Here is a 24,630-nt window from a genome sequence, read left to right as displayed (position 1 = left end):
TCCTACAGCTATTGTAAGCATTTTATATAAAATTCTATATAGCAAATCCAACTCACTGAAAGAGGTTTAACTGAAATAGCTGTCCAATTATATCATGCCCATCTCTGTGACAGCACTAGAATCTGTACAAAGCATAAGTCATGCAGGAAAAAATATACACTTAAAAAATATACACGTTTTACTATTTAACCAGTATACTTTTGAGGCCCTGTCTGACAATAATTTTGCACGTTCACAGCAGGCAGTCCATAAATGGTAAACTAACTAAAATAATTTTAGTGAGTTTGGAGGGTACCAGTGCGAAATGTTCATGATTTCTTATCTGTCAACGGTTTATACAGCCAAATGTCTTAAAAAGAATAGGACAGATGAGAATAATGAGACTAAAAAGCGATGGTACCAAAAAAGGAGCAAGGCCTGAGTGAATATCGGTAAGATTGTCATCACTGCGATGAGGCACTGAGAGTTTTAAAACGCATGAAAACAAATGCTTTGCTTCTGCCTGTGAGGTCGAAACACCACGGTTAGTCCAAAGCTTCAGGGTTGTATAAGTGCGTGTAATTCGGTGTGTACAGTCTCTGTAATGGTTACCATACGCCGGTATATGAGCTGAATATGCAGGCCAAAGTTCTTACTTCTTGTTCTTAACTTTTCCGCAAGGTGGCGCCAAAACCTTACATTGCATATTTAGTGAGTTTGTCCTGTAATATATAGATATTTTTTAATCTATTATGAAATATTAATATCACAAACTACCTAATAATGTCTTAACCTTTTCCAGACTACATAGATAGCCCTGCCAGTACAATTTAGGTCGCCCCTCAACAGAATGTGTGGATGTGGTCATTATTCTTCTCATGCCTCATTTTAATGACGTTTTAAAGCACAGTCCGGGACATGTTACACTCAATAAGCCTGTTATGATATTTTAACTGGTGATTGGGCGTTGACGGCTGTTGTTATGGTAACAGATTAAGGTCGGGGATGTACTAAACCACTGTTGCCGTGGAATTGCTGCTGTCCGGATCAGACGGATGCTGTGGGACGGAAAATATGAACACCTATTAACACCTAACGTTACTAAAACTTTTTCACTAGACCTTTAGACCTTTTAGAGTTTTTCCCCCCTATGATGAAAGAAGCACGAAAGTGCACTGAATGTCTCAAGTTTACAATTAGTTATTAAGATCCTGTGTTATCTGGATTCTAATTGCTGGTGGTTTTTACTTTAAACGTTCACATGCACTCATTGCACTGGTGGCCTAATTGAGGATGGAGCTCCAGCAGTGAACACCCTGCACGCGCACTGCAGTTTCGGCGTGATGTCTGACCGGGACCGGAGGATGCTGCAGTGCTGATGGAACATTTAAAAGGCAACATTCTGCGTTTATTTTCAATCTAATAACAGATGCCAGTTTGTTGGCGAGTACGAGCTGCATGAATATGAAATCCTGCATCGCTGTGAACTGCAGATTGTTCTCTTGTTCAGTGATGCAGCTACATTTCCTCTGCTCAGCTGTTTGTGGAGAAGGGTAAACCGTCTGTGCTGGATTTACATGGATTGTTTTTGTTTCTTCCAAGTGCTTTCCGACTAGTAAATCTCACTGATCGTGTAATTTTAATATGGAGGGTGAGATTCCAGTCATATTAGAGCAGTTCATGAGCAGCCCTCTTGTCACTTGGGTAAGTTGCAGTTTTTCTGTTTGTTACGTGCTGAACATAACAAACATTGTATCAGATTGTATCAATGTGTCAGAACATCTGAGCTAGCATAACAGTTATCTCTGAGGAAGATGAGCTGTGTGTTTGTCATGACTGACAAACTCTGATACACTGACAAAAAATGGATGTGAACAAATATTCTGTGTGCGCCTGCATGTATATCTTCAGTATCACATTATCCTTCAGAAATTATTCTAATATTCTGATTTGCTGTTGCTGCTGCTAAAAACACAAACAAACAAACCACAACAACAACAAAACATTTATTATTATTATGTCGAAAACAGCTGAGCATATATTTTTTTCTGGTTTTTTCTGTTTATGTTAGGTGAATGGGAATTTATGTGGTATTTATATGTTTTGTAACATTAAAAATGTCTTTATTATCACTTTTGATCAATTTAAAGTATCCTTGCTAAATAATTATATATATATATATATATATATAATATATATATATATATATATATATATATATATATATATATATATACTGACTCCAAGCTTTTAAATTATATATTGTGTAATGTTACAATATCTTTTTATTTCAGATAAATGTTGATCTTGGATCTTTCTATTCATCAAAGAATCCAGAAAAAAAATGTACTCAACTGTTTTAAATATTAATGATGATGATAAGAATAAGAATAATAATCAATGTTTTTTGAGCAGCAAATCAGCATATTAGAATGATTTCTGAAGGATCATGTGACACTAAAAACTGTAGTAATGATGCTAAAAAATTCTGTTTTTTATTACAGCACAGGAATAAATAACATTTTAAAATATATCATAAAAAGAAAGCAGCTATTTAAATAGTAAAAATATTTCACAATATTACTGCTTTTGCTGTATTTTGGATCAAATAAATGCAGGCTTGGTGATCAGAAGAATTCTTTAATTATCTATATAGGCTATATATAGAAAAGGGGTCATCAAGCATCAAAACCATAAGTTTGCATCTTTATATTATAGTTTTTTCTTTTACATATTTTAATTTAAGTCAGAATAAGTATGTTGTTTTATTCTTCATAAATATGTCTGTTACGCTGAATGACGATGGAACATTATTTTACCCATATATTGACTTTTTATTTTTTCAAATGTTATTTGAAGCATAAAAGTAGACACTTTACTTTCATTTAATGTGCTTTCTAAATATATAAAGTCATTTCTGTATTCACTCTAATGAAGTGTGGCGACCAGCTCAGTCTTCACTGATAATTATATTTGTGCAGTTCTCTTAAATCACCCTCCAATGTGATTAATTAGTGTTTAAAACTATGAATATTCCATGTACAGTAGTTTCTTAATATGATGTCTCATTCTCACAATGCAACAAAGCTGCTTGTTTATGTAGAAAATTGTTTTTTAAAGAGCATGTCACACTGCTGTCACTTCATGACATGTCATTTTAACTTCTCATATATATCTGTGTTCCAAAGGTTAAGACATTTGGTCAGCTAGGTGACAGAGAGGGGGACATGCTCTGTGAATACACTGTATTAGTGGATGGCATATTCTTGAACAAGGTCATGAATCAAATGTAAGTATCCATCTGCACATAATCTGAGCACTCAACTCAGTATAGTAAGCATTCTGTTTGAATAAACAGTAGTTGAGGTTTTCAGTGATCTCGTCATAGTGATGGCGTCAGTAAATTTTAAATTTCTTTGAAAGAAAGTGTACTAAAAATACATTTATAATGTTACAAATGATTTCTATAAATGCTGTGTTCTTATGAATCTTGAAACATTCTATCAGTTTCCAGTTCCCACAAATACATTAAGCAGCACAATGTATATATATATATATATATATATATATATATATATATATATATATATAATATATATATATATATATATATATATATATATATATTAAATTAAATCAGCAAATTTGAATAATTTCTGAAGGATCATGTGACAGTAATGGCTGCTGAAAATTAAGCTCTGCCATCACAGAAATAAATTACATTTTAAAATATATTAAAACAAAAAATTTTTTTTATTGTAATAATACTTCACAATATTACTGGTTTTACTGTATTTTTACCAATTAAAAGCAGACTTGGTGAGTATAAGAGATATACCAACCCCAAACTTTTGGATGGTATGTACATCACAGGAAACTTTTGTTACACATTCAATAAGCGGTTGAGCCTAAATTATTCATCCATAGCAATTTTACATTTAGTTGAGTGCTTTGGTTAAGGGCGTATTGTTGAAAGGGTTCTCTCAGTGACTTTTCAGTTCACAGGTTGTCTCTACATGTGATCAAATGTGTGTGTCCCCATTCCAGACCCAATACTGTGAAGTTACCACCAGCCTTTGGTGTCGTTTCCGTGTAATATCAGGCAGTTTTGTAGACAGCATTTGTTTCAGCTTTTAAATGACTTGTTCATGCAGGAAACCAACAACACTGTATGCTTTGTCATGGTCATGAAGGAACACTTTGTAGTCGGTCCGCCAGACTATTCGGGTGGACAGAATTTGGATGGGTGCATATGGGTGGGTTGTTTTTGCCCCAAATTCTATTTCCATCTCAGACAAAAATCCATAGCTGTATTTTAATGTTAAAACCCAACCATGTCTTTAGGTAACATGCATTTCATTACCATTTAAAGGAAAGTTAATGCAGAGAACATGTATTTTCAAAAGCAAAGTAATCTGTAAAGATGCTGAGGTAGTAAACCGTAAAGTATCAGGCTGGCCACAGTAATCACACAGATTCAGGGAGGCTGTTGGTTTAGAGCTTGATTGTAGATTTTTTTTTTTTTTTTGATGGTGGTGTGGACTACATACCAGACTGAAGTTTATCAAAGTACAGCAGGGTTTCAGGTCACTGTGTCAGGACTCGGACCTTGAGCTGCTGAACTAAAGGAGTTAAAGTCTCAAGACCTGACCTGAACTGAATGCTGCTGCTTTTGCCTCTGTCTGTGTCTGCCTTAGTGCTGGCTAGTTGAGGAATGAAGTCATGTGGGGACAAAAGTGCTGTCCATGTCCATGTGGGGACAAAAAGGGAATGAATGAACGGATTGTGTTTTGTTGCTATTATTACTCGTGCCCCTTAGTCCAGGTTAATATACTAAACAGGTCTTCAGAAACAAGATGTCTCAGTTAATTCTTGCTGAGCTGATTTTATATTAGAGGAATAAGTTTGTCTTTTTTTTTTTTTTCACAGAAATCCCAAAGGGACTGTTCAAGGTTTAAACAAAGTGAACAATGACATCGGCCAGAGAGCTCAAAACCTGTCTGTTCTCTTTTACCACATCAGATCATACTATCAGGTAAGGCACAGAGAAAACGAAATAATAATTTAAAATAAAAATAATAAAAAAGTTTATTTGAAGCAAAGTAAAATTTTAAGAATATATATATATATATATATATATATATATATATATATTGCTGAATTCATTTTTAAGGAATTTCTCTACCCATAATTCCAGCAGAGAAATCAGATTAAGTTAACATTATAATAGAAAAAGGTTAGGAACATTGTTTCCCCATTTTTTTTCTAAATTGGTATTATTTGCTTTGAATCAGTGGTTGTAATGTTGTGACTCATCTCTGAGATAGAGTGTTTCAAGGCTATATATTGAAGAATTTTTAGAAATTAATGAAAGAGAGAAATACTACCAAAACCAAGACCGCTTAAAAGTAGGCTGTACATTTGCTGTCTATACCCTTGTCTCCTGCAAAGCAGAAAAAAAGGTAATGTATAACCCAAGTCATTCTTTCAAATATGTTTTTGCTGCATGCAAGTTCAATGTCAAGTTTTTAGTATACTGGATTCTGCGTATTCCCAAAAGGAGGTCATCCAGGGTGGATACCCTAAAGTTCCTGCTATCCACCCTGCATCTTACACATCTGTCCATGTGGAAATAGCCTTGCCACCAGACCTACAAGCTCCCCTCAAAGAGGCTGGCCTAGATATCAGTGCGCCAAGCCAACATCTGTGTAATCAGTAGCTAGCAATGGCCTGGAGCAAAGCTGGAAAATGACCCATTTTACATCCCATGAGTCCTGTCTCTCATGGTGCCGGCTAAAGCGGTCAGAGTAATGAAAGTACCCTAAAAAAACAGACAAGCCAATAATGAATTTATTTCCTGTTGCTTAATTTTCACTTGTTTTTTTTTTAATTGGTGAAAATTCTGACTTTGTAAAACCATGTGTTGTGTTAAGTTGTCACGTTTTGCAAATCTAAATGCAAAGTTAACTTAAAATAGTGTGCCATGTAGCAGAGCTGTTTGTGCTCAGCATCTTGAATCTTTGGAACTGACTTATCTTCCCTTGAGGTTTGTTAGCCTGAGGAAATTCAGAGCATTCAATTAATGATCTAGCTTTTTCAGTGAAACTGAAAACGATCTTTCCCAAGAAGAATTGGCATTAACGAATTCCCTTATGGAAAAGTGACAGGCAAAGTAAGCCCAACCATACAAGGCCTTGTTGATTTGTGTTAACATAACTTAAACATTAAAAAGCCCTGGACATTCTGGGACGTCTGCCTTCCATAGGGATACATTATTAAATAATGCTCTTTAATGATGATTTAATTGACATGCTGATTTAAGCTGAAATGCCCTGTAATGAATGTTCACAAACACTGTGGTTGTCTGATTATGTGGCTTTTTAAGAAGGACTAATAAATATTTTAGTAAGTGCTGTATAATCTAACTTCTTGAATTACCTCTGCATTGGTCCTTTAATCTGTTTTTTTTTTTTTTTTTTTACAAATTAATAAGATTGCAGAAGATGGTGACCACAACATTCAAGTTCATCTGTAGCACCACATCAAAGTTTAATAATTGGCTTGATTTAAATCATCCCCCATGGGCCTTCACACAAGCTTCCTGAACTCTTTGAGACGTCTCTGAACAATTTCCCCCAGTCCCCGGTCCTGCCTGTAATTTACCACTTAAAACGATTGAATGCAAAGAAACTGATGGCAGCTGGGGTTGTTTTTGCTCTTTAATAAAACTCAGAGCTGCTGATTTTTGGACAAGATTCTGTTTATCTCATCTCTCATCTCTTGTTTCTGATCCTGTAGGAGACCCTGCATCAGCTGATTATGATGCCTCCTCCCAGTGTGCTGCTGCTGGGCAGGAACCCGCTCTGTGGTACGTCAGCTCTTAAAAAAATAAAACAGATTCTCAGAAAATGCACAATAGTTCCAGTAGCTTGAATCTCATGATGGGCACATGAATAATTCTTCAGGATCTCTTACAGAAATCATAAAGCTTCTGTGTGTAATTGTAATTTTATTTAATCCTTTAAATACTTTCCTGTCCTTCCCAATATTGCCTTAATGTCCCCCTGGACAGTTTACGCTTATGGTTTCAGGTGTTGTAATTATATTATTATTATTATACAATATATTGATATCTATGATATCTTTTTAAGAATAAAATGTGTACAAAGGCATTTCTTTTGATTGACAGTATTTTGAGTTCAAAAGTTTGTAGTCAATAAGATGTTTTTTTGTTGTTGTTGTATATTTTTATTTAGCAAGGATGAATTAAATTGACCAAAAGTGACAGTGAAGATATTAATAATGTTACTAAAGATTTATACATCAAATAACTTTCTGTTCATTAAAGAATCCTGATAAATGTATCGTGATTTCCACAAAATTATTAAGCAGCACAACTGTTTTCCAAATTGATAATAATAAGAAATGTTTCTTGAGCAGCAAATCAGAATATTAGAATGATTTCTGAAGGATTATGTGACACTGAAGACTGGATTAATGATACTGAAAATTCAGCATCACGGGAATAAATTACATTTTAAAATATATTCAAATACAAAAGTTATTTTAATTTGTAATAATATTTCACAATATTACTGTATTTTTGATTTAAAAAAAGCAAATTTCCACAACATCTTGGAGCGCACCAGATAACTGTGATCAAGCAAATTCAGGATCATTTGTATTCCATTGTAAAGCACTTGTTTCGACTGTATTGACAAATTAAAACTTTTTTCTAGAGGAAGGTCTAGAAGAGATCAGGATGTTGCTGCTTCTGTTGCTTGGCTGTGCTGTGCAGGTAATATGTCACTATGTACACGTAGATTATATTAAACTGAGCACTTGAGAGTTAATTTATTCATTGTTTATTCACTTTTCATTGTACATTTTCATTAGAATGTAGCAGTGCCACCTCTAGCGTGTAGACCTAAAACTGCCTGTTGCTGTTTTATAGTGTGAAAGAAAAGAGGAGTATATCGAGAAGATACAAAGTCTTGATTTTGACACAAAAGCAGCAATTGCAGCTCATATCCAAAAGGTACTGGAATAGGCTACAAGAGACACAATTGCTTTGCAAATATGGCACATGTGGCTGATTATCGTATAGTCATGTAGTAATTGTATTTGATTGGACTTCTCATGGAGAACTGATTAAAATCATGTCTGCCTGAAAGAAGCCACCTACAGGCATAATGAGTGTCTTAATAACTCAACAAGATAATACATCAGAAACCGTTTTGTTTTCAGATTGTCAGCAGCATGTAACTTCTATTATCTATTATGCACCTTCTTGCCAGGAGTTGTTTTGAATTGAATAGAATGTAGATGATACATTTTTTGTAATTGTATAAAGCTATAACAAAATGCTGATTGATGCAGAATTTATTTATTTATTTATTTATTTGCACTCCAGGTGACTCATTGTCAGGAGAATGTGTTTGATCTGCACTGGTTGGGGATGGAGGGCCTGTGTCAAGAGGAATGGGAAAATCTCTGCAGAAATATGAGCATTAATCTCAAAATGTTAGTGGACCAGCGAGACCGCCAATTTGAGGTATCTTCAGAAGTAATTTAGAAGTGACGAAATTCATTCCCTTCCCCACTTTTCTAGGAGATGATCATTTAATTTCAGAAAGGTTTATTGGCTGCAGTATGAAGGAAAATAAATATTAGCTGGTTCATAAAATGATAAACAGCCAGTGCATTAGACTTTAAATGTCTATTGTGTGAAGCTAAAACAGTTTAGTTGGCTAACTAATTGATTTTCTTGTCTGACCCCCTCACTCTTTCTGTCTCTGCTGGTAGGCCATCGTGGAGTTGATGCAGGGGAAAGAGACGATGAAGTCTGTAGTGTTTGGTGATGACTCCTCCCTCACAGAGTCCACCAGCAGCCAGCTCCCTTTATCCCAGCAGCACCTGGCACTAGAGCTGGCGGATGCTAAAGCCAGGATCAAATGCCTCAGACAGGAACTGTGAGCTCATGCAGACACACTAAAAGGACCTACACATGCACAGATACGATGAATGATCAAACTTGTGTGTTTATGGGGGTGTATGATTGCAATCATTTTAGCAAGCAGAAAACCATGGGTCATGACTGTTACTTCCTGTTTCAATAGGAAACATATCAACACAGAATAGAAAGCTGCACTTATCAAGCCATTTTCTGGGGACATGTTAATGATAACTGTTAATGATAGACAGTATATTGGCAGCCATATATGCATTGATCAGCATTCATAATATTTTTATTAAATATTTTTTATTTATTTAACTTTTAACACATCTTTATTATTATTATTTTTTATTAATATTCAAAGCCTATGTTTAGTTTCCAGTGTACAAAACAATTTCAGTCATGACATCTCTCAGGATAGATTATAAAAGCTTTATTAATGTAAATAGAATGTGCGTATAGGTTTGGTCTTGGTGGACTAGATCTGCTATTCTGCTCCTGCTGCAGAGCAAGTAGATTTTGTCTTCTGCTTAATGCTCTGATCATAAAATTAAAAGGAAACATGCTGGTGCTGCTAGTGAGAGGAAGATCCCCCATAGCAGATCTAGACAGGTGGTGCTGGGGAGGAGGTGGGCTAAGATGAGGACACGCATAGCATGCAGACATAGCATTCATTGAATACGTCCTGGTTATATAGGTAAGCAGTAATGAGTATATGAATCAGATTGGCTGGGAACATTGAATTGAATTAACCAATCAGAACGAGAGTAGAGTCTCATGGCTGAATTATTCATACCTCATATTACTTCAAACAATGTTTTGCAATTAATAATCATTTTTCACTATACTAGAGTTTAAATAAAATGTAATCATGTGTGTTTTCCTATTTACTTTGATTTACTTTTTACTTTTATTTGATAATAAAGATTCACTGATTAATCAGCTAGTTCTGTGGTTAGAGTAAAATGTATGTATGTAGGAAGCTTTAACCCAGATTAAATAGACCCTGGCACAGTGCAGGGCACAGTGGTACAGTCCGTCCTTATTCTGCTGACCCACTTTGATCCTCTTAGTGTAATGCTACAGACAGTCGACCCCTTTAATTTCCACCCATCCATCCTTCCATCCATCAATTTTTTCCAACCCTCCGCAAACCCGCTGTACAATACTGCTCATACTGCTGCATTCTTGAGCGTCTATTTTGGAGTATCCCTTGAGCAACACATGAGTGTTAATGTCAAAACAAAACAAAACAACCTGTCTTTTTCTCAGTGTTTTAAAGTGAATATGCAATGCTTCAATCACCATTTATAAGAAACAGACTTCAGTTTAGCAAAAGTCGGTTTCATTTGGGGATAAAACATCTTTTGTAGTGAAAATTCTCGACATACTGGGCTATGAAATAACAGAGTTTGGAAAATCAATGCACTATAATTATTAGGTGATTATACTTAATTAACTTTCTGGTGTAACTTTACAATAACAAAATATTAAAATTACAAATAAATGATTAATTATTTAAAGCTCCAGTATGTGACTTTTGTAATTGACCACAAGAGGGCGCATTTCCAACAATAACAAAGGCGAAGCTTGATGACGTTATGAAGCAGGTGACAATGGGAGATGTCGTTTTTAATGCGTTTTCACCATAGCAATGTATCTAAATTGGATAAACGAATCATGATCACGGATGAGGTAATTTATTCGTTTTTGTATTACCTGTATATATGATCGTATTATTTTTAGGGCTGTCAAATGATTAATCACGATTAATCACATCCAAAATAAAAGTTTTGTTTACATAATATATGTGTGTATACTGTGTATATTTATTATGTATATATAAATACACACACATGCATGTATATATTTAAGAAGAATATGTTATGTTTATATATAAAATATATTTATATATAATATAAAATAAAAGAATATAAATATATAAATGTATATACATGTAAATATTTTCTAAATATATAATTTATGTGTGTGTATTTATATATACATAATAAATATACCCTGTACACATACATATATTATGTAAACAAAACTTTTATTTTGGATGTGATCAATCGTGATTAATCATTTGACAGCCCTAATTATTTTATGTCATCATAATTAATGAACTGCAAGGAACGTGAAATGTTATACTATATTATCCCGTTACAACTTACAGCTATTTGTTAAATGATTTGTTGGGTTAATGTTGTGCAGTGTTACGTGTTTATGGTTAATGCCGTGTTGTTTAACGTGCTCAAACCAGTCGTTCTAAAAGTAAATTTGAACGAACATTTGCAAGTAATGACTAAATATATTTTTAACAACACATATCCGATTGTATTTAATTGTACTGCCATAATCTCGGTCACCCACACGTGATAAAAATCCTTACCTTAGTACAAAGAGCAATATAACTTACGTTTTACTGGCACTTCAATACTCGCCAAAGAGTTATCGTGATCCATAACAACGACAACCAAACCATGCACGCGGCTATAACATAACCACCACTTCCGCATTTGACCATGTGATATTCCGGTGTGGTGGAACATCACACCGGAAAAAAAGTATAGAGCGGACATTGCGTCACTGAGAGGCGACATATTTTTTCCGGGACGGCCAGTTATTTAAAATCGGAATTTCTCTGAAATAAAAATCTTTGGAGACTTTTGAGATATTGTAAGTACACAACTGGAGGAAATATACCACACTGTGCAAGTTATTTTCGGAAATTTTGGAGCAAAAAATTCCTACATATTGGAGCTTTAATATTTAAATAATATATAATATTTGAAATTATTTAATATTTATAAATATGATATATATTGATGTGATGTGAAAATGCAATATTGACTTTTGCAAAAACACAGAGCACTATGCAGAAAAAAACATCACAATTATTTTAAAATAACTGTTTTTCTATTTTTGTGTAGCTAGTAAAAGCACATATAGTGTGTTGTTGTCTCTGTGTACTGGAAGCTTATGTCACTAAAACAAATTCCTTGTATGCGCAAGCATACTTGGCAATAAAGCTCTTTCTGATTCTGATACTGATTCTGATATATACTGTAAAATATATAGCGTGAGATATTTGTCTCTCACTGTCTGTGTAATGTATGGTCCAGACAAGTGCATGTGCGCCATCTGTTTGAGAAGGGGAAATGCTCTTCATTAATAAACCAGTAAAGTTTCTATGGCAAATGCAAGTGTATTTTCTGTATTACATTGTGCTGTTTTTTATTTCAAAGTTTCTTTGGATTTCTTAAAGAAGCGGGTTCTGTTAATCATATATATATATATATATATATATATATATATATATATATATATATATATATATATATATATATATATATATATATATATATATTATCTTAGGGTATCAATAGGTCAAACATAGGATGGCTGTGCCTCTTTGTTGGCTTGTGTGTGCTTGTAGTAGATTTGCATGTGGTTATATTAGCACTTATTTGCACGTACTTATGCTTATGTGCACACATGTTTGGGTGTGCGATTCTGTACATACTTTTTTTTCTCTGATTAAGTGATTGCATGTTAATCAGTCCTCTGAACCTTTGTGAGTATTGAATCTTTTAAATCTTCCAAACATCTGTTTCCTGTGTCCCAACAGAGAGGAGAAATGTGAACAGCTTTTAGAATGCAGGCAGGACCTGGACAGTGTGGAAGCAGAGGTTAAAAGACTCCAGCAAGAGGTACTAAAAATAAAATATTTGAATATATGACTGATCTAAAGCTCCAATGATGGACTTTCACTTTTGTCGCAATTTATATTTTGCTACATTATTGTTTATTCTTTATCAAATATGCTTTTGTGTTATAGACATGACAACTTCAAAACTTTCATTTTCAAAACTAATGTCCAGTTCAGTTGTGCCATATTTGTTTACATGTTGCTACAGTTATTATTTTAATGTTCATTTTTTCCTTCCTTGCTCTTTATATACCATCTACTTTTGGGTTGTCCGTGAAAGAACATGCAGCTGTTAATAGATGCACGAGCAGCCAGGATGTACCGTGACGAGCTGGATGCGATGAAAGAAAGAGCCATCAGAGCAGACAAACTGGAGAGTGAAGTGGCTCGCTACCGAGATAAACTTCATAACATGAACTTTTACAAAGTCAAACTGGAGGTGTGTATAGAACAGTGTTTATGTGTGCATACAGTACCATTAAAAAGTTTGGGGTTAGTAAGATTTACATTTTTTTTTAAAGAATTATCTTAAGCTCACCAAGGCTACACTTATTTAATCAAAATAGAGAAAAAAAACAGTGAAATATAATTGTGAAATATAATAAGAATGTAAAATAACTGTTTTCTCTTTTAATATATTTTAAAATGCAATTTAATTCATGTTATTGCAAAGCTGAATTTTTAGCATCATTACTCCAGTATTCAATGTCACATGATTTTTCAGATTTCATTCTAAGATGCAGATTTTGTGCCCACCTTTTTTTTTTTTTTTTTTTTTTTTTTTTTTTTTTTTTTATTCGATGGATGTAAAGTTCAAAAGAACAAAATTTAGTGTATGTGCATGAGCAAGAAATCTGAAAACTTTCTTTTTGGCATTGACAGGAGCTAAAGGAGGATAATCAGGTGTTGATGGAAAGTAAGGCCATGCTGGAGGAAGAGCTACAGGGTGTCAAAGCACGATCTGAAAAACTGCACCATCTGGAGAAACACAAACTCCTACTAGAATCAAAACTTCATGACATAGAAGAGGTAAGGAAGAAGAAATGATCCATGAAAAGGGTCTGCCACAGTATTACTATGTACCATTATCATTTATCTGCTTGACTTAGCTGTCTAATGTGTTTTAGGAAAGAACTGTGGACAGGAGACGAATAGAGGAGCTGCTAGAAAGGAACATTATACTGGAGCTCTCTCAGAAAAGGAGTATGGAAGAATCAAAGCATTTGGGCTGGGAGCTAGAACTCGCCAAGAACCCTCAACAGAATTCAGGTATATATAAACATTAGCACTGCCAGTTTAACAAAGCATCTTAAAAATGTAATGCATGTGGACCATTGTGTCATTGAATAAGACCCTACGTTACTCCAAACCTTGCTTTGAAACTAAGATCTTGCTGTTACATAGAAGCATATGGTAGCTTGCAGAAAACTGTAAACTTGAATAACCCTAAAATATGTGTATGTGGTTGTAGAGTCGAAATCTTTGGGCCAAGAGGTAACTGAAGTGACATGTAGCAGGTTGCTGAAACTGGAGAAAGAGAACCAGAGGTTGTTGAAGGCCCTGGAAGAACTTCAAGGAACCAGTCGTCCATTGGATGACATCATCTCTGAATCTAAACATATTGAGGAAAATGGGAGGATGGACATAGTGGACTATAAGACTCACAAATCTACTCCAGCATTTGCCAACATGCACAATGGCCAAATTATCACACCGACTCTGAAGACCAGCAATTATCCCCTTGACCCAGAACAATTGCATACATCCTTGGAAAATACTAACAGCAATCTTCATTGTCTTGAAGTACATGTCTACGAATTGGAGACTGAGAAACAGAGGCCTCAAGTCAATTTCAATCAAAACCAGGGACGAGCAGACATAAAAAACCAAGGTCTAGTGCATGAGAATGGAGATTTGGAGCAAGATAGGAGTTGTCTGGAGAAGGAGAATCGGAGATTGCGGCAGCAAGTGAAGATCAAGGAGGTCTCGTTGGATTGTAGTAACCTGAAGTTGGTGGTCCTTGAGAAGGAGAACCGTACCCTGGTTAAAAAGTCTAACTATCTTAGTGAGGCCTGCACCAAGAACAAAGAGCTAGAGAAGGAAAACCAGGAGCTTATTCAACAGACTGGAGTGGATAAGAGGATGCTGATGACATTACGAGAGGTTACCACTACAGAGAAGGATTTGTAGATCATTACACTTTCTCAGTGTTCTCTTATCTTTCTCAAATTTACTGTTTTCCACTTCAGGAGCTGCTGGACCAGAGGTTGAAATTGCAACAGAAAGAATCTGATCTTGAAAATTTGACTTATGAACTAGAGAGGATGAGGTTAAACCAGGAGTCACGAATAGGAGATCACGAGGCTGTAGACCAGGGGTACGCAGACATTCACTTATACATTCAGAGAAGCCCAAGGTTTTAAATGCCAGATTCCTTAGAAATGTCGAATGACCTGTCTCCATCACTTTCTCTCTCCCAGTCTCAGTCAGTGTAAGCAGCTGGAGTCAGAGCTGGAGTCTTCTCTAATGAAATCCCTGAAGATTAAGAAAGAGAGAATGGCTGCCCTCGAGGCCCGTCTGCAAGCATCGGCAAAGATAAACCAGCAACTAAGACAGGATCTTAAAACTGTGAGTTGAAGCCAAGTCCAAAGCAAGATAGTTTAATGAAAGGAAATATTTTAAATATTTAAAAAATCTAACGAATATAGTCCCTTAATTTGAGCTAAAAACTTATTTTTTAGGTTGGTCGAGTTAATGCTCATGCAAGCAAAAAGGCCAAGCCAAGGCTTTTTTTTTTTTATCCAAAGCAACTTTGGATTCTTCAAATATATTATTTTTTGCAGGTCAAACAGAACTATGAGGCATTGCTTCAGAGGGATGAGGAGGAAAAGGCAGGACAATGTTCTCCACCAGAGAGGACATGGCACAGAGAGAGTCAGGAGGCCACGTGGGCATTGCTCAGACTCAAAGATCGACTCATTGAGGTGGAGAGAAATGTGAGTCTCATGTGAGAACCAGGGTCTACTTATTTATGCTTATGCATCATTCATTCATTCATTGATTCATTTAAATATTTAAAGAGGGATTTTAGCATGAATAATGTTTAATTCCTGCTAAGCAGCTTCATAACCTCAACACATTTCAGATAGACATGTTTTGTCTATCTGTACATGACAAAACATGTCTATCTGAAATGTGTACATTTAGAAATCAAACCCACAACATTCGTATTGCAAGCATCATGCTCTACTAAGCTACAGAAATAAGACATATCTGCCTTTGTTTTTTTTCGTGCAGAATGCAACTCTTCAGGCTGAGAAACAAGCATTGCAAACACAACTGCAGACATTGCAGACGCAGTCAGATGGGTTGCAGGCACAAATACTTGCGTTACAACAGCAGACGGCTTCCTTGCAGGAGAGCAACACAACACTGCAGACACACAATGCACAATTGCAGGTGAGTCAAATTAAACCAGACATATTGCATCAAAAGCACTGGTAATATTGCAGATACAGGTATTTTAAAATGTGATAGAAATGACATATACACAACCGTTATTGTTAAGGGGTGGTTTAATTTTTAATGGTTTTGAAAAAAAGACGCTTAGGCTAATGCTGCATTTATTTGATCAAAAATGCAGACAAAAAGTAATGCTGTGAAATATTATTACAAGTTTAGATAACTATTTTCTATTTGAATGTATTGTAAAAGGTAATTTATTCATATGATGGTAAAGTTAAATTTTTAGCGATATTTTTGTGGAAACCGTGATTTATTTCAGGATTCATTTATGAATAGAAAGTCCAAAATAACAGTGTTGATTTGAAATAGAAATCTTTTATAACACTATAAATACAGTTAATAAATACTGTTAGTTTTGATCAATTTAATGCTTCCTTGCTGAAAAAATCCTCAATTTCTCTTAGGTAGAGAAGTCCACTTTATCTTCCCAGAATTCCTCTCTGATGGCTCATAATGCACAGCTACAGCGGGAACGGCAGAGTTCGGAGGCTGAGAGGGAGAGCGCGATACGGGAGAGAGAAGATCTCCACACCGTTAATGAACTTCTTCTCCGGGACCACGAGAGACTGAGCGTTCTGCATGAGAGACAGGCAGCAGAGTTGGAGGTGCTCTCTCACAGGTACTCAACAATGGAGAACAGTCACCGAACCCTGGAGATAGAGCACAGATCACTAGAGGACAGGTTAGTCCACTCACCATAAGATTAGTCTTTACAGTGCCCAGTTAAGATGCTGATTCCAAGTTCTGTTTAAGGATATTATGCCACATAAAAGCACTTAATACATTTATTCTTGCTTCCGTGCTGCATTTTGTAGTATGTATATAGACAAGTGCCATCAAACTATGCCACTGTTTATGTCCGCCTTATAATTTTCCAGATATAACACACTACTTCAGCAGCGCTCTGAGCTGGAGGGGCTAGAGAGAGCTCTCAGAGAAGAACAGCAGAAGATGCAGAATGAGATATGCACAAACAGTAACACAACAGCAGAGTGCCAAAGACTCAGAGATGAGAAAGACTGGTCAGTGTTGTGTGTGTGTCTGTGTTCATATACTGTACTGTATGTGTGTTTGTTTCCTTGGTGTACACCAACTTTAGAAAATAGCTGTCACATTAAACGTAAAGGAATTCAATTATGTCTTTATGTTGTATTACAGTCATTTTGACCCAGAGAGGATATTCTTTTTGCCAAAAAGTGTTATTGCATTGGACAAAAACTTACTGACTTTGCTTACACAGGTTATACCAATTTTCCCAAAAAAAAAAAATTTTTTTTACCACTGTGTTTCACTTGTGGTGTTCTCATTATGCTATATTGAATTCAATATTTTTATGAACTTGTTTTATTTCAATTAGCACAGGTTTTGTATTTCTTTTGGGAGCTGATTGATTATAGGTCTCACTGATCTGAGCTTATGCACTTATTAGGGTGGCCATATGCGCCGTTCATACGGGACACGTCCTGGCCAGGATTTTAATATTGCCTAAAATATCCAGGTTTTGGCTGTTTGCACTGTGCAGGTCGATCGTTGCGTGACATTCACGAGAGCTAGAGAGCAGGGCAGACGGCTTCTTGCTTTCGAATCTCTCTCACACCTACTTTGGTGTCTTTTTTGATCGGTGCGCAGCAACGCTTCAAGTCAAACGAACGAACAAACACGTGCAAGTATTTGCATCGCTTTGATCCTTCCCTGTATATCTCACCTTCTCACGCGCAGCCCCACGATTGGTTGATTATGTACAATACCTGCATGTTATTGGTCAAACTGCTTTGGATGTTTTAGGCAATATTAAAATCCTGGCCAGGACGTGTCCCGTATGAACGGCGCATATGGCCACACTAGCACTTATGCACAAATACTATTAGTATTTGAGTGAACATAGACTTGGTTTTTGACAAATAATGATTTTTTTACTTAAAAACAGAAGTGCATAAGCTCAGATAATTAAGGCCTATGATCAGTGAGTTACAAAAAGAAATACAAAACCTGTACAAACAAGATGACAAAAAGACTGAATCCAAGATTTGGTGATAATATAGAATAATGAGATATTTTTGGCCAGACATTTTTGATTGGGAACACCAAATTAGGTGTTTAAAGCAAAGTGTGTACAAATGGCAAACATTGTATTTTAGAGCTAGTGTTAATCTACTACAGTAATAAAATTACCTTAAATATATAAATATGAATAAAGAATTAGTTTACCATCTTATATGATTATCCACACAAACCATTGTGCTTTATCCTCCACCCAGGCTGAATCAAACCTACCAGAGGCTGTTGGCAGAGAATGAGGAACTTCAGGTTGAGCACAAGAGCATAAAGAGCCAGTTGAACTCCTGCAAACTGGAACAAACGCTGCTAGAATCAGAGCTGTCCAAACTCAAAGAGCAGAACCAGCAACTGGAAATCACCAGCATTAAACTGACAAACCAGTGTGAGGTGCGTAGCAGTTCATTCAAACAGAGCAGAATGTTCTTGGAATATTTTACTTCCATCTTTTACATAACTGCGGATCGTGTCATCATCCAGGCTGATTTATGCTGGTGGTAGAAACTGGAGAAAGTCTTGCCATCACCCTAACTTTGTTGCTTTTTAAATAAAACTGCTGATTAAATACTGTAAGTCCATGATGAATCACCTCCTTTTGTGTTTCTGTTCAGTTGCTGACCCAGCTGAAGGGGAACTTGGAAGAGGAGAACCGACACTTGCTGGACCAGATCCAGAGCCTGATGCTGCAGAACCAAACCCTGCTAGATCAGACCATGGAGAGCAAGGACTTGTTCCATGTGGAACAGAGACAATATATGTAAGAGACATTTTTTTTTAATCTATGCAGCATAGAAATCAGTTAAAGACACCTTATTAATATTCTCAAAAATCTGCAAACCAGTGGTTCTCACATTATGGTTTATTACCAAAGTTATCTATGCATAGTTAGGATAGTCCAATAAATAACGTATTAAAGGGAAGATGAAACATTCCCATATCTTTAGTTGTTGACATCAAAATCTGTGTGCCCACACTATGGTATTTTAGCACAAATTTATCTGCTGCTTGGTTGAAGCCAATCAAATTACGTTGATGCCAACATGGGCAAGTTTCCCATGTAAACAGCTCTACGATATTTTATTAGGTAGAAACTGTGAGTAAAAATATCAAATATCAAAAAGGTTGAAAACTTTAGAAAGCTTTAGAGAACAGTAGATGGCACATTATAGCATGTAAGCATGTAGACTAACTGTAAACTTATTTTGACAGAGACAAACTGAATGAACTCAGAAGGCAGAAGGAAAAGCTGGAAGAGAAAATCTTGGATCAGTACAAGTTCTATGACCCATCACCTCCACGCAGGTACCATTTCATTATGTGACGTTACCAGAGGCTTTTTGCATAAAAAATCAAGATCAAGTTTTCATTCATCACATTTTCTGTCTTCAAACACTTAATCAATGTAGACGGGGCAACTGGATAACGCTGAAGATGAGGAAGATGATGAAGACGAGGACTCGAGATCAGGAGCATGTTCGTTCCTCAACTCCCCAGCTCCGCTCCGGGTCATGTGAGGGTCTGGATGACCTGCGCAACCACGACAACGGCTCCTCTGTGGGTTCCCAGGGCTCTGAGGAATCTGCTTCCAACTCCCTTAATGGTGACACCGTGTCCCCTAAGAGGAGCAGCAGTGAGTATAACCTCAGTTACATGACTCTGTCACAGTCCAGCCATTCCAGCCAGGAACATCCAGAAACAAGCCACTCAATCAGCAGCAAACCCTTCATCCCAACATCCCAAGGTCAGGAGAAGAACAGAACAATTTGTGGCAGATGGCTGACATGGAGAAGCCAAGCAAAGGATAGCTACCGTAGTAAATCATCCCACAAATCACCTCTAGTGATTAGAAAACTCCTCAAATTCTGCTCTAGGCAAACCTGCCACAGAAAACTTAAAGAAGAGTTCAGTTCCTTTAAATAAACTGTTATTTGACCTATGTTTCCTGATTTATGTGAAGTCTTTGATTCCATCATCTTCTTTGGTCCTCCATTCTTTTCCACACACATATTTCTCATTTTTAAAGCATCACATCATGAGTAATCAAAAGTTCCTTGAGATAAAAGAGCTCTATGAAAACATGCTGTACTTTAATTTTCAGAACTCTGATGTCAGAAACCTAAAACATTGAAGGGAAATTCCATCTTCATTTATTCATCCTCCTGTCATTTCAAAACAGTATGACTTTTTTTTCTTCTGTGGAACATAAATTAAGACGTTTTTCATTCAAACAAAAGTTAATTGGCTTTAAAGCAAAAGCATGAAATCATAGAATTTATCAAAATGTCTTAACTTTCCAAGTAGGTAGTACAAAAGATGAGTGATGTATGTGTCTGTGATTTTCATGTTCTTTCCTTCAAGAGAATCTCCTTCTTTCACAATGTTTACAAACTTTCTTATAGTAGTGTTTTTCCTCCCTCATTTCCTGTCTTCATGTTTTCCATTGTGATGATAGTCTGCACCCTGAAAATGTTTCATGTTAAGCGTAACAAACCAAAGGATAAAGACAAAGTCAAGTCTCTCTTCCGCCGATCTCTGTGTAAGACTTCACATCATGCCCTTCCTGTAACTGCTGTGCCTTCCCCTTCACTGCTTTTTATTTGAATACATGATTATTTAAAAATAAGGTTAACGAGCATCATCTGATTTTAGCATTTTACAAGTAAATGAATGCCTTTTATTCTTGAGAAGAGAAAATGATAATGCAAGATGAATGCTTGAACTCCCTCAAGACAAATGCTGCATCGCCTTCCAGCTTCATAAACCTCATCTCATGTCATCTCCATGTCTTGTCATGTTCCATCTCAGCCATGAATGACCTGCAGGGATGTGAGGACTCTGGGCAGCAGCCAGAAGAGCAAATAATACAGCACACCATTACCATTTAAAAAAAAAAAAAAAAAACACTCCACATCACCATCATCATTTCATAACTACTCTTCCATAGACAATCATACAATAATCTGTAATCAAGGTACTAACTCAAAATGCGCATTATCACATAGGTATTTGCAGTTTATCTGTCATTAATGGTGTTTGTGACAAGCATCAATAGTAGTACCACAAAGCAGCATGATAAAAAACATTTAGAACATGTTAGTACCCGCATTAATCCCCTGGCAACCATCCAAAACACCATAGAAACTAAATAGAAACATACCAAAAGCCATTCTGAAAACCTTAGCAGCTGCACTGAAAAATTTCCACAACCTAGAAGACCATAGCAACTATAAGCAATTTATGCTAAAAACCACTTAAAACACTTTTGCAGCTGCATAGCAACACCTTAGCAACCTAGAAGACCATAGCAAATATAAGCAATTTATGCTAAAAACCACTTAAAACACTTTTGCAGCTGCATAGCAACAGTTTGGCAACTCAAAACACCATAGCAACTACATGCAATATTATGCTAAAAACCACTTAGAACACACTTGCAACTGCATAGCAACACCTTAGCAACCCAGAAGACCCTAGCAACTGCAGAGCAATGCCTTGGCAAACCAAAACAACAGCAACATGCTATACACCATTCAGAACACCTTATCAACTGCATAGCAACACGAGGGCATCCCAGAGCACCATAGCAACTTACCTTAACGACCACAAAAAAACATTCTGGTGACCAATAACTTGCGTAGTATTGCGGCTGCAACTTTCGCATGGGCATTTCACTGCTTTGGTGCTTTGCAAAATAAAAGCCTTATAAGTAATTATTCACCCTGGATACGCATGTCTTAAAGGGTAACTGGAACACAGTGTATATCTAGAGTATCTAACTCCGTGTTTACACATTTGTGGCTTTAGGTAAAGATTTTCAAGGAGACACGATTTCACCAAGGCTTGCAAATGGCACTGAAGGCCAAGATCATGGTAAGAATTTGTCTGTAGACTACAAAGAGTGTTGCATGATCCTGTTGAACTTTTAACTTCCTCTGATTCCTCTCATTTTCACCAGGTCTGAATGGCAAATCGAGTCGTGCACCAAGTGCGAGCAGTGGTGAGTTCAGCGTGAGCCAGGAGAACGAGGCCTGGTCCAGTGATAGCAGCCCCCTTCCAGATCCATTCTCGTCCAGTCAGCAACGATTCAGTGACTCCCCTTCCCCAGCCCCACCCAACCACGAGGAGCTCAGGCAGGGCTACTGCTGCTCAAGGAACGGGGTACAGAGAACCAGCAGTGGGAGATCCGCTAGAGACCGTTCAGCCCAAAAGCTGGACAAAGCAACCATTGGACTGTATAAAACTCAGAGCGTGCAAAGTACAGAGTCTGATCCTAAACCTGCTCTTGAGCCGGAAGGGAAGTCCTCCTCCATATCAGGGTGCTTGAACTGCTTTGCCACGCCAGTGCGAAGCCCTAAAACAGGCCAGGCTCTGTGCACTCTGCCCCGCGCCAGCTGTGTCATCTCAACATCAGAGGGCCACAGTCGGCGTGCCAGTATCCATAGCACTCTGTCAGTGAAGCCAGTGGGAACGGTGTCAAGTAAGAACGGTGCTGAACCTCAACCTGACCCCAGTGATGAGGTTTTAAAAGAAAGCCCTGTGTTGAAAGAGAAAGACCACAAACCAGAACTCCTTTTTGATTCAGCATTCACCATCGATTCGGTCTTTACAAACACAATTTTCAGTGAGTGAAGTTGAATTGATACCAGTTAGAAAAGGTTCTATGTAAACGCCTTTACTGAAATCATTTATACTGGAATCATATAAATACAAACATCTTATTCTGACCATGATAATGCCATCTCTGAGGTGAATTCAAGCATATTCAGTCAGAAAGCCAATAAACAATCCTTGTCCTTGAACAATCCTCATCTAAGGTCCTTAATTTGTCTTGGATGGCACACATATATTTTTCCCTTATCACTCCTTGTTTTGTCTCCTAAATTTTTTAAGTATTTTGTTTGCATTTTTGCTATGTGGTAACTGATCCCTCATTTTTTTGTCTTCTTCAAATTACTTGCATGAAGGTTAAATCTAAAAAAGAAAATTATATGTCCCTCCTCTGAGCATGTAGCATCAAAACTGTTGTGGTTCATTTGTTCTGACTACTGTATATTACAGCCATTTCCCCTTTTTGCAGTATAGAAGAGCAGTGCTATTTATTTTTTAGCTGAAATGCACCCTTTGTTTTTAAAAAAAAAAAAAAAAAATGTACCCATTTATCTTGCTTACTTTTTTCATGTTTTCTTTCTAACCTAATAAAACCTGCTACTTTGTTTGCTGTGCTGGTTTGTGCTCATGCTTCCTACATTCGTAAGCAGCTTTGAAATATTAAAAAGACTATGATTTTTGATTAATAATAATAAGCTTCACTATAATGAGACAAAGTGGTTTTTGATGACTTTGGTGGCTCAGTAAGTAAAAATTTTCATTCATTCAAATGTCAGCATGTTTACTGACATAGGAGACATATGAACACTAAAATATAAAGGTATTAATAAAACGGTAATTAATACAGTTTAGAAGGTATTAATTTAAAACTTTAATTGTATCTGAAATACAAATAGAAATCTAACCCAGGAATCAACAATGTTATTAATTTTTGTCCTTTATTATTGCAATAAAATGTTTTATTCCCCATTCATCGCAAACAAATGCCATTGGTTCATCCTGAATACGGCTAAGAATAGTAACCACGTGCTTTGGTATCGGTAGCTAAATTAGACATACTGTACATATTTACAGACATTTTCCAACAATTTCATAATATAACAACAATAACACGGAGGAAAGCAAGTAAAAAGTACATAATAAAGTGTGCTTGAAGAAACAAGACATTTGTGTTTGTGAAGCTTCCAGCAGGCAACCAGACAAATTACGCATGTGCACAACAGACAACATAGACAAAATATGCATGTACATAAGGTTAGTTAAAGATAAAAGTATAAACAGTGTATTAGGTATTAGTATTAGTATCCAAATATTTCTGAGCATGTTAATTTTACTTATTCAATCTCTAAATGACAATGGTCTTTGTGATTCTGTCGCCACCGCGTGGTTGTGTCTTGAACTGCAGTCGTCGCAGCACATGGCGGCGCCCTTACAGCAGAAATGACATCTGAGTTCAGTATTATTTGTTCAAGTTGATCTTTTCTTTACAAGTTGATCTTTTCTGCTTTCAAAGTCTCTATACTGAATGAATTCAGCAGTGACTGTATTGAGTACACCTTCTCTTATTTAGCGTGTGTTTTATGACATTTTATGTATGACATTTATCATTTATTTAAACGAGTATTTTGTCATGTACTGTGGTAACACCATGGTGTTCTTTGAGTTGGCTGGAGTACCATGTAATTACAATGACACATGAATACAGTAATCATTCAGCGCCATTGCATTAATCAAACTACCATGGTATTACCATTTGATACCATTACTGTACCATGGGATCACAGTGCATAGGGAC

The 24,630-nt window shown here is 36.3% G+C and overlaps 1 protein-coding gene across 2 annotated transcripts; it reads left to right on the top strand.

The window, feature by feature from the left end:
• Positions 1-1,041: 1,041 nt before the first annotated feature.
• Positions 1,042-23,449, top strand: LOC109084623 (girdin-like). Of its 2 annotated transcripts, none has more exons than XM_042757672.1 (25): positions 1,042-1,683; positions 3,168-3,268; positions 4,909-5,014; positions 6,778-6,847; positions 7,719-7,777; positions 7,934-8,017; positions 8,393-8,533; positions 8,785-8,951; positions 12,567-12,648; positions 12,928-13,086; positions 13,530-13,676; positions 13,775-13,916; positions 14,119-14,810; positions 14,897-15,024; positions 15,128-15,275; positions 15,491-15,643; positions 15,945-16,106; positions 16,604-16,854; positions 17,051-17,194; positions 18,431-18,617; positions 18,839-18,984; positions 19,437-19,529; positions 19,634-19,857; positions 22,032-22,097; positions 22,183-23,449. In XM_042757672.1, exons 1-25 carry the CDS (start codon positions 1,624-1,626, stop codon positions 22,854-22,856), a joined length of 4,386 nt encoding a protein of 1,461 aa, XP_042613606.1. In that variant the 5' UTR covers positions 1,042-1,623; the 3' UTR covers positions 22,857-23,449. The 2 variants fall into 2 exon arrangements, with proteins under 2 accessions (XP_042613606.1, XP_042613605.1); XM_042757671.1 differs by having other exon boundaries at positions 1,045-1,683; positions 16,577-16,854.
• Positions 23,450-24,630: the final 1,181 nt, after the last annotated feature.

Source organism: Cyprinus carpio, chromosome A6 (genome assembly GCF_018340385.1).
Source record: "Cyprinus carpio isolate SPL01 chromosome A6, ASM1834038v1, whole genome shotgun sequence".
NCBI lineage: Eukaryota > Metazoa > Chordata > Actinopteri > Cypriniformes > Cyprinidae > Cyprinus > Cyprinus carpio.
This window is presented reverse-complemented; position numbering and strand designations above follow the sequence as displayed.